This window comes from Microtus pennsylvanicus, chromosome 5 (genome assembly GCF_037038515.1).
Source record: "Microtus pennsylvanicus isolate mMicPen1 chromosome 5, mMicPen1.hap1, whole genome shotgun sequence".
Lineage (NCBI taxonomy): Eukaryota > Metazoa > Chordata > Mammalia > Rodentia > Cricetidae > Microtus > Microtus pennsylvanicus.
The window spans coordinates 51,370,277-51,388,219 of record NC_134583.1 but is presented as its reverse complement, the minus strand read 5'-3'; the positions used below and the strand labels follow the sequence as shown (position 1 = coordinate 51,388,219).

The window sequence follows — 17,943 nt, the reverse complement described above, 5'->3', positions numbered from 1 at the left end:
TATGCATTGTATTCAGTATGTATTCTTGGCCAGGTGAGCAGGTGTAGCTTAGGTGGTAATGTTTGACTAGCATGTAGAAAGCTTAAGGTTCTTTTCCAAACACTGTAAAACTGGTCATAATTGCATACACCTGTAATCTCAACACTTAAGATGCAGAAGCAGGAACATTAGAAATTGAAGGTCATTCTCAACTATATAGTGACTTTGAGGCTTGCCTGGGTTACAGGAGACCCTGTCTCAGGAAAAAAAAAATCTTACTCAGTTGTGTAAAAGTTCATGGACTCTTTGCTAACTTTAACTTGTGAAAAAAGTAAACTCGGGTATTCCAAATAAATCTTTTGAATAATAGGAGATGATGATGGGAAATTAGAAAATCTTATTAAATTCTTACCTACATTGTTGAATAGCCACAAAAGACTTGTTTCATTTGAAATAAATAGACTCCTTTCATTAACTGCTAAGTAGCTCAGATAGGAAAGCCTTTTGTAGAATGACTTCCTGCATTCTTTCTATTAGTGAATGAACAGTTTTCCCCTATCCTTTGGAAATAGGTCTGTACAGACACAATTAGATCTACTTATTTTGGTGAGGTTTGAGTTTCTGATAATTTTGGAATTGTTGCACAAGCAACAATTTTCTTCTGGAAAATAAGAAGATAGCATTTTTTAAAAAAACAGTACTAATTTACTCAAAAGCAAATTTTATAAATTAAGATTTATAAAATTTTTGCGTTGAGTATGACCCTCACCTTTTTTGGACAGGGAGTGGAGAAACAGGGTTTCTCTGTGTAGCCCTGGCTGTCCTGGATCTCACTCTGTAGTCCAGGCTGGCCTTGAATTCTCAGAGATCTGCTTGTTTCTGCCCCACAAATGTTGGGATTAAAGACTTACACCACCACTGCCCTGTTTGTTTGCACATTGTAAAATTAAGTTTCTTTTGGTCATATTAAGATGAATACATTAATTCTATATATCCCAAATGCTAGAAGTTTGGTTTTCTATTATTGTACCCTTATTGAAGTCATCTCCTGAGTGGTAGATGTCTCGGTGAGAAAGAGAATAGGATGAGCTGTGATGCTAATGTCCCAAGTGAACTCTAGGGATGGGATGGTCTGAAAGGAGCAGAATTGACGTCAGGAATGTATTATGGCATACTTTAAACTTGACATTTTTCTTGTGGGGGAAAATAGTCTTATGCTAATATTGGTGATGTATTTTTTTTTGCTTTTTATTTATTCTATGTGTCTTTTACATCATGTATCTTGATCCCATTTATTTCCCCATCCCTTTGCATCTGTCCTCAGTCCCCACACCCCTGCCCCCAAATAAAATGAAATTTAAGAGAAGAAAGGGAAAAGAAAAAAGGGAAAAATTTAGAGATCTTGTCATGGAAGCTACAGTGTGACACAGTGAGTCTTGCAGTCAACCCGTTTGTCCTTGTATCTATCTATCTATCTATCTATCTATCTATCTATCTATCTATCTATCTATCTATCTATCTATTATGTATACAATATTCTGTCTGTGCATATGCCTGAAGGCCAGAAGGGGGCACCAGACCCCATTACAGGTGGTTGTGAGCCAACATGTGGTTGCCGGGAACTGAACTCAGGACCTTTGGAAGAGCAGGCAATGCTCTTAACCTCTGAGCCATCTCTCCAGCCCTTGTCCTTGTATCTTTGTTTGTAAGTGTTCATTGGTCTGGTTTGAGGCCTCTGGTTTCTGCTATACTATTGATGCTGGGTCCTCACTGGACCTCTGCTTGGATATTCCATTGTTGCCCTGTGATTTAGAGATCCTGTAGCTTTGGGTCTGCAGGTCAGGGTCCTTCACATGCTCCAGCAGATCATAGATGGGGTGGATGTTGGGGCGGGTCAAATTATATATAACCCTGGTTCTGGGCCTGGGATGCTGCAGGGTTGGTCCTCCTGCCAGTTCTCAGCCCACCAGGGTGAGCTCTCCAGCACTGTCCTGGCTAATTCACCTCTTGCCGCAATGAGCTGAGGGATGGGGCCTGTTTTTCTGCTTTCACACCCTCAGGGTCTGCTCTCTCACACCAACATCCTCAGGGCCAGCTCTATTGTGGTACCCCTGCAAGGTACAGGGGCCACCCTCCTGAGTGCTGCAGCTGGTGAGGGTCAGGGACAGCTCTCCTGCTCTTATGACCCCTTACCAGCTCCTCCACCTGTCTCAGGCATTAGCTGGGTTCATCCTTGTGGATTCTTGGGAATTTCTCTAGCACCAGGCTTCTCCCTAACCACATAGTGGCATAGTGGCTCTGTGACAAAACACGATGGCCAAGGCAACTTATAAAAGAAGGCATTTAATTGGGGGCCCATGGTTCTAGAGAGTTATAGTCCATGACCATCTTGGTGAGGAGCAGGGCTGCAGGAACACAGGCATAGCACTTGAACAGTAACTAGGAGCTTACATCTAATCCACAAACAGGAGGCAAAGAGACAGAGAGTAGGGAAGGGGGATGAACTAATTGGTAATGGCTGGGCTTTTGAAACCTCAAAGCCCATCCTTAGTGACATAGCTTCATCAAGAAAGACTAATCTTTCCCAGATTGTTCTACCAACTGGGGATCAAGTATTCCAATATATGAGCTTATCAAGGTCATTCTCATTCAGACTTCCACAGTCGGTAAAAACCTGGAACTCGCCCGGAGGTGGTGGCGCACGCCTTTAATCCCAGCACTCGGGAGGCAGAGGCAGGCGGATCTCTGTGAGTTCGAGACCAGCCTGGTCTACAAGAGCTAGTTCCAGGACAGGCTCCAAAACCACAGAGAAACCCTGTCTCGGAAAAAAAACAAAAAAAAAACAAAACAAAAACCTGGAACTCTGACTTGTTATGCAGACCCTGATAAAAAAAACATAGTCTTGGTAATTTTATTGAAATAAAAAGTAAAATAAAAAGGCAGGTGTAGTTGGTTATTTTACTCTTTGGGGGCCCATCACCCAGCTCCCAAATAAATACATGGAGGCTTATTCTTGCTTATGAATGCCCAGCTATAGCTTAGCTTGTTTCTAGCTAGGTATTTTTCAATTATCCCATCTACCTTTTGCCTCTGGGTTTTTACCTTACTCTATTCTATATACTGGTCTTTACTTCTTACTCCATGTCTGACTGGGTAGCTGGCCCCTGGTGTCCTTTTTTCTTTCTCCTCTTTCTTCTCTTCTACTTCTATTCTATCTGGCACCCCTGCCTATCCCTCTCCTGCCTAGCTATTGACCGTTAAGCTCTTTATTAGACCAATAGGGTATTTTAGACAGGCAAAGTAACACAGCTTCCAAGAGTTAAATGCAACATAAAAGAATGCAACACGAGCTACCTAGGCCAGAGTGGGCCTGAGAAAGCAAGCTCTATGGGGGAGCAAGAGCTGATCCAGTCCCCAGACATTGGCGGACCAGGATTGAGCCAGTGACCTGGTCCAGAGCAGACCTGAGACAGCGAACTCCACCAGAACAGGTACAGGGGAGTAACGGCTGAGCAAGTGAGGCAGAGCCAGAGACTGCTGAGGGTTTGGGTGTGAATCTGGGACGTTCAAGGGAGTAGACCTAAGCCAGGACCCCTGTGGGTCTGGGCGTGAGTCTAGGACCTCCAAGGAACTAGGCCTGACCCAGGACCTCTGCTGGTCTGAGCATGAATCTCAGACCTCCAAGGGAGCAGGCAGGAACCAGGGATCTCTGTGGGTCCAGGTGTGAGTCTGGGACCTCTGAGGGAGTAAGCCTGAGCCAGATCCTCTGCAAGTCTGGACACACCTGAGTCTGGGAACTCCTAGAGAGTAGACCAAAGCCAGAGACCTTTGCAGGACCAACTCCAAGCCAGGGAGGGACCCCTACAGGAGGGAATCCAGACCAGGATTTACAGGAACAGGTTAAAAGCTGGTAACCTAGGCCAAAGTAGGCCCAAGGGAGCTGAGCAAAGCCTGGGACCGCTGAGCAATCTCCAGGAACACAGAGTGATCAACGGGGTAACTAGAACTGAGGCACTGACCATACCACGAGGAACAATCATCCGAGCTTTGGATTCACTGGCACCTAGAAAATTAATCAACAGAATCTCAGAAAGCCCCAACTACGCCTGTTAGAGGAAAAGAGAGTAGAAAAGGTAAGAACACACGCGACACCACAAAGAGCAACACAACACCAGTAAAATCTAGAGATCCTACAATAGCAAGACTTGAACAACCAAATATAGATGAAGCAGAAGAAAATGACCTAAAAAATAACTTCAGAAGAATGTTTGAAACGCTTATTAAAGAGGAAATGAGAAATTCCCTCTAAGAAATGGAGAAGACAAAAAAAATTGGAAGACAGTGAATTCCTTTAAAAAAATGAAGAAAAAGCAATAAACATATGAAAGAAACTATTCAAGACTTGAAAACTGAAATAGAAACAATAAAGAAAATACAAGCCAAAATATCCAGGAAATATGGGACACCATGAAAAGGCCAAATCTATGAATAATAGGTATAGAAGAAGGAGAAGTTCAACTCAAAAGCACAGAAAATATATTTAACAAAATCATAGAAGAAAAAACTTGCCTAACCTAAAGAAAGATATGCCCATGAAGAAACCAGAAGCTTACAGAACACCAAATAGACTGGATCCAAAAAAAAAAGTCCTCTCGCCACATAATAATCAAAACACTAAACATACAAAGTAAAGAAAGAATATTAAGAGCTGCAAAGGACAAAGGCCAAGTAACATATAAAGGCAGACCTATCAGAATTACACCTGACTTCTTATTGGAGACAATGAATGTCAGAAGGTCGTGGTCAAGCGTTATGCAGACATTAAGAGATCACAGATGCCAGCCCAGACTACTATACCTGGCAAAACTTTAAAGCACCATAGAAGGACAAAACAAGATATTCCATGACCAAACCAGATTTAACCAATACCTAGTCACAAATACAGCCCTACACAAAATACTAGAAGGAAAACTCCAACCCAAGGAAGTTGGCTACTCCAACAAAAAACACATACAATTGATGGTCTCATAGCAGCGAATCCCAAAGAAGGGAAAAAAGCACAAATTAATATCACCAACAATGAAAAGTAAACTAACAAGAGACAGTAATCACTGGTCATTAATATCCCTTAATATAAATGGACTCAACTCACCTATAAAAAGGCAAAGGCTAACAGATTGGATATGAAAACAGAATCCATCCTTCTGCATACAAAAAACACACCTCGCCGGGCGATGGAGGCGCACGCCTTTAATCCCAGCACTCGGGAGGCAGAGGCAGGCAGATCTCTGTGAGTTCGAGACCAGCCTGGTCTACAGAGCTAGTTCCAGGACAGGCTCCAAAGCCACAGAGAAACCCTGTCTCGAAAAAACAAAAACAAAAAACGCACCTCAACCTCAAAGACAGACATTGTCTCAGAGTAAGGGGTTGGGAAAAAATATCCCAATCAAATGGACCTAAGAAACAAGTGGGTGCAGCTATCCTAATATCTAACAAAGTAGACTTCAAACTAAAATCAAGGACATTTCATATTAGTTACAGGAAAAATCCATCAAGAGGAAATCTCAATACTGAACATCTATGCCCCAAATACAAGGGCACCCTCATATGTAAAAGAAACACTTTTAAAGCTTAAGTCATACATTAAACCCCACACATTAATAGTAGGAGACTTCAACACTCCCCTCTCATCACTAAACAAGTCAGTCCGACAAAAAATGAATATAGAAATAAGGGAACTAATGGATGTTATGACTCAAATGTACTTAACAGATATCTATAGAAAATTCCATCTAAACATAAAAGAATATACCTTCTTCTCAGCACCTCATGGAACCTTCTCAAAAATTGACCACATACTCCGTAACAAAACAAACCTCAACAAATACAATGTTTCTTACCAGAATTCAACAGCAATACTAATTCCAGAAAGCCCACAAACTTAAGTGAACTAAACAATGCTCACCTGAATCATCAATGGGTCAAGAAAGAAATAAAGGAAGAAATTAAAGACTTCCTAAAATTCAATGAAAATGACCACACAACATATCCAAATTTATGGGACACAATGAAAGCAGTGTTAAAAGAAAAGTTCATAGCACTAAATGCCTACATAAAGAAGCTGGAAAAAATCCCACACTAGTGAATTAACAGAACATTTGAAAACTTTAGAACAAAAATAAGCAAATCACCCAAGAGAATTAGACAACAGGAAATAATCAAATTGAGAGCTGAAATCAACAAAATAGCAAAAAAAAGAAAATAATACAAATAATCAATGAGAAAAAGAGTTGGTTCTTCAAGAAAGTCAACAAAATAGACAAGCCTTTATCCAAACTAACCAAAAGGCAGAGAGAATATCCAAGTTAACAAAATCAGAAAATGAAAAGGGGGACATAACTGACACGGAGGAAATCCAGAGAATCATCAGGTCATATTTCAAAAACCTGTACTCCACAAAATTGGAAAACTTAAAGGAAATGGACAACTTTCTGGATAAATATCACTTACCAAAATTAAATCAAGTCCAGATAAGCAAATTAAACAGACCTATACCTGTTGAAGAAATAGAAACAGTCATCAAAAGTCTTACAACCAAAAAAAGCCCAGGGCCAAATGGTTTCAGCTCAGAATTCTACAATATTTTCAATGAAGAACTAATACCAATATTCCTCAAATTATTCCACACAGAAGAAACATTGCCAAACTCTTTTTTAAAAAAATATTTATATTATGTATACAATATTCTGTCTGTGTGCATATCTGCAGGCCAGAAGAGGGCACCAGACCTCTTTACAGATGGTTGTGAGCCATCATGTGGTTGCCGGGAATTGAACAGGCAATCTCTGCAGCCCCAAGCCAAACTCTTTTTAATGAGGCTGCAATTACCCTGATACTCAACCACATAAAGACATTACTGAGAAAGAGAATTAAAGACCAATCTCACTCATGAACATTAATGCAAAAATACTCAATAAAATCATGGCCAGTCAAATCCAAGAACATATCAGAACCATCATCCACCATGATCAAGTCAGCTTCATCCCAGAGATGCAGGGATGGTTCAACATACAAAAATCTGTCAACATAATCCACCATGTAAACAAACCGAAAAATAAAACCACACGATTATTTCATTAGATGCCAAAAAAGCTTTTGACAAAGTACAACATCCCTTCATGATAAAGGTCTTGGAGAGAGCAGGGATACAAGGAACATACCTAAACATAATAAAGGCAATATACAACAAGCCACCAACCAACATCAAACTAAATGGAGAGAAACTCACAGCAATCCTACTGAAATCGGGAAGAAGACAAGGTTGTTCACTCTCTCCATATCTATTCAATATAGTCCTTGAGGTCCTAGCTAGAGCAATAAAACACCAAAAGGAGATCAAGGGGATACAAATTGGAAAAGAAAAAGTCAAACTCTTACTGTTTGCTGATGATATGATAGTTTATATAAGTCACCCCAATAATTCTACCAAGGAACTTCTACAACTCATAAACACTTTCAGTAATGTAGCAGGATACAAGATTAACTAAAAAGAAAAAAATCAGTATCCCTCCTGTACACAGATGATAAAAGGGCTAGGAAAGAAACCAGAGAAACATCACCCTTTATAATAGCCATAAATACTATAAAATATCTCAGAGTAACTCTAACCAAGCAAGTGGAAGACTTGTATGACAAGAACTTTAAATCTTTAAGAATGGAATTGAAGAAGACACCAGAAAGTGGAAAGATCTCCCATGCTCTTGGGTAGGTAGAATTAATATAGTAAAAATGGCAATATTACCAAAAGCAATCTACAGATTCAGTGCAATGCCCATCAAAATTCCACCAAAATTTTTCACAGACCTTGAAAGAACAATACTCAACTTCATATGGAAAAGCAAAAACCCAGGATAGCCAAAACAGTCCTGTATAATAAAGGAACTTTTGGAGGCCTCACAATCCCTGACTCTACTACGGAGCTACAGTATTGAAAACAGCCTGGTATTGCAATGCATAAGAACAGACAGGAGGACCAATAGAACCAAATAGAAGGCCCAGATACTAATCTACACATTTCGAACACCTGATTTTTGACAAAGAAGCAAAAAATATCAAATGGGAAAAAAAGAATGCATATTGAACAAATGACACTGGTATCACTGGATGTCAACATGTAGAAGAATGAAAATACACACATATCTATCACCATGTACAAAATTCAAATACAAATGGATCAAAGACCTCAACATAAAGCCAGACACACTGAACCTTATAGAAGAAAAAGTGGGAACTACACTTGTACGTACTGGCACAGGAGACCACTTCCTAAATATAACCCCAGTAGCACAGACACTGAGAGAAACAAGTAACAAATGGGACCTCCTGGAACTGAAAAGCTTCTTTAAAGCAAAGGACACGGTCAACAAGACAAATTGGCAGCCTACAGAATGGGAAAAGATCTTCACTAACCTTACGTCAGACAGAGGTCTGATCTCCAAAATAAACAAAGAACTCAGATTGGTCATCAAAAGACCAAATAATCCAATAAAAAGAAAATGGAGTACAGACCTAAACAGAGAACTCTCAACAGAGGAATCTAAAATGGTTGAAAGATACTTAAGGAAATGTTCAACATCCTTAGTCATCAGAGAAATGCCAAATCAAAACAATTCTGAGATTCTATCTTATACCTGTAAGAATGGCCAAGATCAAAAACACTGATGACAACTTATGCTGGAGAGGTTGTGGGGAAAAGGGAACACTTCTACATTGCTGGTGGGAATGCAAGCTGGTACAGCCCTCTTGGATGTCAGTGTGGCGATTTCTCAGAAAATTAGGAAACAACCTTCCTCAAGACTTAGTAACACCACTTTTGGGTACATATCCAAAGGATGCTCAATCATGCCACAAGGACATGTGCTCCACTATGTTCATAGCAGCATTGTTTGTCATAGCCAGAACCTGGAAATAACCTATATTATTAATAAATAATCAAGGGGAAACCAGCCGAAGAATGGATAAGGAAAATGTGGTACATTTACACAATGGAGTACTACACAGCAGAAAAATAAACTCGACATCTTGAATTTTGCAGGCAAATAGATGAAGCTAGAAAACATCATTTTGAGTGTGGTAACCCAGACCCAGAGACAAATATCACATTACTCACTCAAAAGTGGTTTTTTAAACATAAACCAAAGAAAACCAGCCTACAAATCACAATCCCAGAGAACTTAGACACTAAGAGAGACATATATAGATCTAATCTACATGGGATGTATAAAAAGATATCATAAGTAAATTGAGAGCATGGGGACCTTGGGGGAGGGTTGAAGGAGAGGGAAGAGCAGGGAGGGGAGCAGAGAAAAATGTAGAGCTCGATAAAAGTAAAAAAAGAATACAACACATCTTTGCATATTTATTAGACATATTTCACAGTGTAAATGAATGTAACACATCTCAAAATAATATTTCACAGCAGTCAGGCTAACAGGATGGCTTATCAGGTAAATGTGCTTGCCACCAATCCTGATGACCTGAAGAGGGTCTCAATGAGGGATTGTCTGTCAGGTTGGTTTGTAGGCTTGTTTCTAGGGAATTATCTTGAGGTGGGAAAACCTACCCACTGTGCGTGGGGCCATTCTCAAGGCTGTGAGTCCTGAATTTTATAAGGAGTGAAAAAACTGAGCATGAGCATGTGTGCATTAATTGCTCTCTGTTTCTGATGATGGATACAATGTGACCAGCTCCCTGAAGATGACTTCCCTGCTCTGATAGACTTGTAACCTGGAACTGTGAGCTAAAGCAATCTTTTCTTCCTGAAATAGCTTTTGTCAGGAGCTTTTACTTTATTTATTTATTTATTTTTAGGAGTTTTTACTTTTTATTTTTAATACCAGGAACACATTTGGAGCGAAGACAGCTACCATAACTTCTGGATCCATGGCTACAAAAACTTCTAGATCAGTAAGAATTTCATTGAGGCCAGGCATTCTTGCCATTAGAGGCATGCCCCCTCCCATTCCAGGCATTCCTCCAAGAACATTACCAGGATTCTCCCTCAGGAAAGCCACCTGGAAAAGAGCCATACTCAACTCCTGATTACCATCTGACTGCTTCCTGCCTTTGAGCTTTTTAATGCTCTTCTTAAGTTCTTTTATGTCCTTTCTATTCTTTCTTTGATCTCCTGCTTCATGTTTTCATCCATATTATCTTCATGCTCAACAGTGTTTTGGGCATGCAGTTGAAATTATTTCAACTCTGTACTGGCACCTCACCTTTAACCTAGTTCATAAGCAAAGAGAAGAGCATGAGTTTCTTCTTCCAGTGGCCAGGAATACATAGCTGAGCTGAATCAGGATTTATTTCAGTCTTCCATTGCAGTATCAAATGGCAGTGTTTGGCTTTTGTAATTTGATGAAGACATTAGCTCTCTTGTCATTAGAATAACAAGGTGAAAATTTAGCTTGGTGGCATCTGAACAATCTGTCACCACCTATTGGTTACTTTCTGTTACCGTCACTTAGGGTTTCAGTGGAATGTCTTCTTTTTAAAATATTTGTTTGATTCATTATCTTGGTTATCTCATTATTTGAGGACAACAAAATGCTTTGTTTAATTATGTCTTAATTATCAGTTTCTAAATCTCGTTCCTCACTTCGTCATTTCTTTTCAATATCTTTTTGCCTCAATATTTTCTTACTTTGATTTATGAAGAACAAGAAAGTTTACCTTCCCTACTGCACTCATTTCCTTAGGAAATGCAGCTCTTTAGTGTGCACAACACACTTAAATTCTGCTTACAAATTTACGTGAAGGCTGTGTATTAGTTGGGATTCTTTAGAGGAACAGAACAGATTGAATATATATTTAAATTATTAGATTGGCTTATACTATGCAGTCAGAGTCTCACATCAGATAGTCTGAGAATCCAATAGTTACTAAATTTCTGAGGCTGGGTGTCTCAGTAGTCCCAATCTGGTGATGAAGGTCTGAAGGATTTCTGGAGAGATGCTGTCTTTAGTCCATGCTGGGAGCTTGAAGAAGCTGTTGGTTCTAATATCATCAGAGGAATCAGCAGTGGCAGGGAACAAAGTAGATGAATACTCCAGTGAGAGTAAAGGCTAAGCAATAAGAAACAAAAATCTTGGAGCTAGAGATGCCTCAGTCATCAAAAGTGCTTGTTGTTCTTTTAGAGTTTGGATTCCATACCCATGTCTTGTGGTTTACAATTGCCTGTAACTCCAGCTCCAGGGGATCTAATACCCTCTTCTGGACTCCACAAGCACCTGCACATGCATGCTATGCATGCCAGTACATACACAAAAATCTTAAAAGAAAAAAGAGATAGCAAAAACTTTTCTTTTTTCATTCTCATTTATCTGGGCTACTACCCAGAAGGTGCTGCCAGCAATTAGGGTTGGTCTTCCCACATCACTTCAGGCAATCAAAACAACCTGACAGGCGTACCCACATGGAAGCTTTCTGATTCTAGGTTGTGTCAAGTTGACAATTAAAACTAACCATCACAGGCTAGTAAGAGTTCCCCAAGTAAGAGTTCGTGATTAGAGGCAGTAGATGTGGGTTCTGCTCAGGTTGCCAAATTTCAGATTCTAGCTTCACATGATCACCAAGAAGGGGCCACTGCCAGCATGAATAGATAAGAACCTCTGCCACAGGCTCTTTTTCTAATTTTTTATGCATATGAATACATATCTGTCTTTCAGTACCACATTATCTTTATTGTAAAAGCTTTATAGTAGGTCTTGTAGTTAGATGGTCCTGATTTAGTTTTTAAAAATATTTTTGACTACTTAAACCTATTGGAATTTCATAACAATGTTAGAATGAACTTCTTAATTTCTCTTAAAAAATCATATTTTTTTCATTTTAATTAATCAATTTATTTATCTTGTGGTGCTGGTGATTGAATCCAGGTCCTTGCATATTCTAGACAAGCACTCAACCACTGAACTGTGTCTCCTGATTCCCACCGAAAGTTTGATTAGGAATTCATTGAATCATTGTTTTGGATGGAATAAGTTGTTACCTTTATTGCATCCAGTCTTCCAATTAATTTGCATTCTATCTTTAACTTAAACTTGATTATTTACTTATTTGTGTATTTAATTTTTTGGTGTGTATGGTATATGCATTTGTGCACATGTTTATGAGGTACACTTGCCCGTGTGTGCACAGAAGCCAGAGATTGATATGGGTTTTCTGCCTCTGTCCTTTTGCCTCTGTCCCTCTCAGAGGTAGCGTATAGAGCTTGCTATTTCCTTCTTTCCTTTGCACATCACAGAAGATCTTGAATAAGGGAATTATTATATTCTATTTTCCACATTTGTCTTCTTTCCATTGAATCTGCTGATTCTTTTTTAAACCATAAAACTTGCTAGCTTAGTTTTTTAAAAAGATATATTTATTTTGTTTTATATGTATGAATGCTTGCCTTTCTTTTATATATGCATGTGTACTATGTGTGGCCTGGTGCTTGAGGAAACCAGAAGGCACTCAATCCTCGAACTGGAGTTAACAGGTGGTTATGACCTGCCATGTGTGTACTGGGAACTGAACTTAAGCCTTCTACAAGAGGAACGAGTGCTCCTTAAGCACTAAGTCATTGCTCCAGCGTCCAAAGCTGATTGTCTTTACTGCAACTCCAGTTATGGTAATTGCTTTTGGTGGCATTTCATTTTGTTGTGTGTGGGGTGCATATATGTGTGCTTGCATGTACACAAGTATGCACACATACATGTGGAGGCCAGAGGTTGACATCCCAAATCTTTCTCAATTATCCTTTGCCATATATTTTTTGTTATGTGCCAGGTCTCTCACTCAACCTGAATGTTAGTAATTAAGATTAGCCAGGAAGACCAGGTATGCCCCTGTCTTTACCTCCCCAGTGCTAGGATTACAGGCATGCACTGCCACACTTGGATTTTTACATGGGTGCTGGACATTTGAACTTTATTTGTCCTTTCTTTGTATTGGCTCAATGCCTCCTTTTGCCTTGGGTCTTCCCTGATATATATTTTTCTATACAACAACTCTTCAGATATTTGAACAAAGTTACCATGTGTTGTTAACCTTTCTTTTAAATATTTTTAAAAATAGATCATCATTTTATGTAATTGTTTCCAGAGTAACAGTTTGAGGCAGTTTGATCTCAAAAAGTGCCTCTTACTGTGTGGTTTAGTTTGTATTCCCAATGGAAATATAGACCCATACTATGTTAAGTAATGGAGAAGTATTTTAAGTATAGCTTAGCTCTTTGCTGTAAGATGCCATAGTGCTTTCAGAATGTAGTGGAGATAGAACCTGGAGAGCTATGCAGTCTTTGATGACATTTGTTTTCTTTCTATATGTGTGTAATGCTCCTTTGAGAAATCTCTGTCAGTTGACAATACTTCTCATTCTGCTCTGTGCCTTTACTTGAACATGTCAACTCCTGCGGTTGCCTGAGGTCTTTTTTTTTTAGTGGTGGAGATTGAAACCTGGGACTTGTACATATTAAACAGATGCTCGTCTGAGTTATATCATCAGCTCATACATGAGATTTATTGAACAAATTTTGTTGTTGTTATTTAGACAACAAAAACAGGCTTGTTGTATAGCTTTAGCTAGGCTGGTTTTAAGTTTAGAAAAATTTGCTTGCCTCTGCCTCCAATAATAGGGATTAAAGGTGCGTTCCATCACACCTAGCCCAAATCCTTTTTTGATTTAATTTTTAAAAATTTTTGAGAATTTTGTATATGAGGACTGTGTTTATATCATTTCCACTCCTTTCTCACCAGCTTCTCCTGTCTTCCCACTTCCTTTAATTAGGAACTCTTTCTTTCTTTCTTTCTTTCTTTCTTTCTTTCTTTCTTTCTTTCTTTCTTTCTTTCTTTCCTCCTCTTCCTCCTTCTTCCTCCTCCTCTTCCTCTTCTCCTCCTCCTCCTCCTCTTCTTCCTCCTCTTTCTCCTCCTTCTTCCTCCTCCTGTTTCTTCTCCTCCTCCTTTCCATCCTCTTCCTCCTCCTCCTCTTCTTTTCCTCCTCTTCCTCCTCCTCTTCTTCTTTTCCTTCTTCCTCCTCCTCCTCTTCTTCTCCTTCTTCTTCCTTCTCTTCTTCTTCCCCTTCCCCTTCCCCTTCTTCCCCTTCCCCTTCTTTCTCTCCTCCTCCTTCTCTTCTTCCCCCTCTTTCTCCTCCTTCTTCTTCCTCCTCCTTCCTCTCCTCCTTCTACGTCTTCCTACTCTTCCTTCTTCCTTCTCCTCCTCCTTCTTCCTTTCTTCCTCTTCCTCCTCCTCCTCTTCTCCTTCTTCCTCCTCCTCCTCCTTCTCCTTTTCCTCCTGTTCCTCCTCCTCCTCTTCTCCTTCTTCCTCCTCCTCTTCTTTTCCTTCCCCTTCTTCCCTTTCCCCTTCCCCTTTTATCTTCCCCCTTCCCTCCCCCTCTTCCTCCCCTTCTCCTCCCCCTCCCTCACCCCCTTCCACTCCCTCTCCTCCTCCTCCCTCCTCCTCCTCCTCCTCTTCTTCTTCTCCTCTTCCTCCTCCTCCTTCTCCTTCCTTCCTCCTCCTCCTCCTCCTCCTCCTCCTCCTCCTCCTCCTCCTCTTCTTCTTCTTCTTCTTCTTCTTCTCCTCCTCCTCCTCCTCCTCCTCCTCCTCCTCCTCCTCCTTCTCCTTCCTTCCTCCTCCTCCTTCTTCATTCTTCTTCCTTCCTTTCCTTCTCCTCCTCCTCCTCCTCCTCCTCCTCTTCCTCCTCCTCCTCCTCCTCCTCCTTTCTTCTTTCTTCTTCTTTTTCCAGACAGGGTTTCTCTGTGGCTTTGGAGCATGTCCTGCAACTAGCTCTTGTAGACCATGTTGGCCTTGAACTCACAGAAATCTGCCTGCCTCTGCCTCCCAATCTTAACCTGGGATTAAAGGCATGCACCACCACTACCTGGATAATGAGGAACTCTTAATATATCTTTTTAGCTACACATTTTCTTCGATTTGTTTTTTCCCCAAATTTTCTAGAAGAAGAATCTGATTGTCTAAAATATTGTTTATATCCAGATAATTTTAATCATAAATTTCTTGACTGGTTAAAGGTACCCTTATATATCTACTATTGTATTCAACAAATATCTTAAGTACCTAAAATATGCCAGAAACTATGGATAGTATCTGAGCAAAGTCACTTAAATTATTTCATCATTCTAGTAAAGTGAAACAGTAACCATAATAATGTGTTAGTGATTATGCAGACTGAGAGCTGAATGGTATAAACTTGTGCTCTTGAACACAACTACTTCCCTTCATAGATATAGCTAGATGGACACAATAGGTATCCTATAGACAACCACTGATTTGTTTAGATAATTGTATCACAGAGGCAGATCATTTATGTTTTAATAAATTATGTTTTAGAATAGCGTTTTCAAGGTATAAGATTTTGTAACCAAACAGAATACATATGCATTCTAAGCATATAGAATGCAGTCAGTTATATTATCAACTGTTAAAAAAATAAATACCAAATACACTTTTATGGAGCAGAGTATTAGTTTCTCAACCCACTTAATCCCTACTCTCTGTTCAGTTCTTTGAAGATGTTTATCTTCCTCATAGACACTAGCATCTCCATAATTTAGTATTTGGTAGCTGTATAGAGTGTTTGGCACCTTTAAGATCATCTGTTAAGGCCAGAATGGCTACTTTGCCAAGGGTTGAGGACTATTTAGTAACCTTTGTGGCTAGCCTACATATACCTACAGCTCTACCGGTACCCAAATGAAAGAGCTTCACCCAACATAAGAGAAAGAAAACAGTCTGACTGAGGTTATGTTATGTCACCTTTTCTACATTTGTTTTAGGTAGTTTGTCTAGTATGCATTCATAATCTTTTCATAGAAGACTATTTCAATCACTCTGTTATCCTCTCTAGCTCTTCTTCCCCTGATTCCTTTAAAGGGCATACAGATTCCTTTTGGTAATCATAGTTCTTGAATTTTTGGTTGGGTGGGAGAGTAGGAGCTGGAAAGGAAAGCACAAAGGCCTGGATAAATGTCAGCTTCCTCTCTTTTCCATTTTATCAGGGTACAGTATTTATCTGCTAAGCACTGTTTCACTGAGTGCTTAGTTTTCTGTTGAGGATTTTCTGCCTTTCTCTTTCTTGTCATCCTTGATTCATTTAATAGGTAGTCCAAGTAGGAGGTACTTCTGCATTTACTTTAACTGACATGACCCACTCTTTTGTGGATATAAAATAGAAATCTGTCAGTCTTCTCTATGAAAAATGTCGTCTCAGGTTTTCCAACACAATCAGCGCTACCATATGGTGGTTATTCAACTTAAATATAAACTTGGGAAGTCAGTTTAAATATTCAGAATAACCCACAAAATCAAACAGAAATAAAAAAATATTTGTTTAGCTTTTATAGGTGCCTCATTAAATTCCTCAAAGTGTCAGTAACAGCAATTTACTTATTTGTTATTTGATAACCAAAACTTTATTGCTTTCTTTTTGTGTGGAGGGGTAAGTTTCCTTGTGTAGCTCTGGTTGACCCTGAATTTGTAATTCTCCTGCCTCAGCTTCAGACATGCTGTGATTATAGGCAGTTACTACTACACCTGGCTTCTTTGTACATTTTGTTTAGAATAAAAGATCATTTTCCCATTTTGATTTATACTTCCTAACCAAATTTCTGTCTTCAAATAAGAAGTCTTACCACTCATAAATTACATTTTGATGTGCATTTATAAATGTGTCAACAATTCAATCTAAGCCATCATGTTATTGAAACACTATATATTGTGAAATCAGTAAACAGTTTGTTGCTTCTGGAGAGATTTCAAAAGTCACACTCTACCAAGAAGGTAGAGTCAAATTGGACATAATTAAAACAAACTAGTATTAATTAACTACTTAATTAATTGGCTCTTCAATCCTGGGTATTGAACCAGAGCTATAGCAAAAAGCAGGGTTTAGGGGAATGGCTTAGTGGGATAGTACTTGACTAGCACGTGAGAGGCAACCGGTTCAATCACTCAGGAGCTGGGGGAGAGAATGTAAAAAGCAACTTAGATCTAGCATGTATTTTATATCTCCATTTTTCTTACAGATTATATTCCTAAAGTTCAGTTTTAAATTGATCCATTCTTTGTCACAGGCTAGTTTTATAACATCTGATCTATTGTATAGATCTGTGATTTTTTAGTCCTGGGATATTTGACAATGTTTGGAAACATTTCATTCTTGGTTATAATAACTTCCCTAAGGAGATGGTAAGTGTTGTGTTCCAATGAGTTGACACTGAGGATGCTGATAAACACACCACAAGTGCTCAAGGTAGCGTTCCCCTCACTTAACACCTAACACATTTAAGAATCACCTAGCCCAAGATGTCAGTAGTACTGATACTGAGAACTCTGCCTAAATGATGGTAAGGTCTCAGGCTAGCCTTAAAAATGAACACATAACAGTACTTATAACCTATACTTGAGATTTGGTGCTAACAGTACCATTTCACTTGCCAGTTAAAATTACTTTTTTTTATTGGGATGTGGATGGCTGTCACTGCCATGATGTGGCCTCTCAACTTTTCTTAGCTTTTCCTGTGTTGGTGAACCTCTGTCAGTTCCTGCTAGAGTAGGAACTGTCTGTTATTTTAGAAGCACGTGTCTTTGTTTCTTAAAACTTAAGAAATGCTTACTCTATCTGTTCAAATCTTTTTTTTTGGAAATAAATAGTAGTATAATGAGTATTCATTCGGGATTTTATACTATCTTATAAGTGATTCATTTTGATTTTATCAACAGGGCCAGGAGGAGGTCTGGGGAAAATAATTCAGAGATTCCCACAGCAGGACTGGGATGACACGCCTTTCCCACAGGGAATTGAATTGGTAAGTTGGTGGCATGCGGGCATGCCTTTATCCTTATGTCCTCTTTTTTAAAAAAATTGCTACATTTTAGCTTATACTATGGTACTTTTCCTATTTAA

The 17,943-nt window shown here is 39.3% G+C and overlaps 1 protein-coding gene across 4 annotated transcripts in view; it reads left to right on the top strand.

Annotated features, from left to right (window-relative positions):
* The window catches only part of Sbf2 (SET binding factor 2), a 395,017-nt gene that overhangs the window by 56,823 nt on the left and 320,251 nt on the right, over positions 1 to 17,943 (top strand). For all 4 annotated transcript variants that reach the window (XM_075971874.1, XM_075971873.1, XM_075971872.1 and 1 more), the window contains exon 2: positions 17,760 to 17,845. In XM_075971874.1, the coding sequence (XP_075827989.1) occupies positions 17,760 to 17,845 (86 nt within the window). The remainder of the gene's footprint in view (positions 1 to 17,759; positions 17,846 to 17,943) is intronic.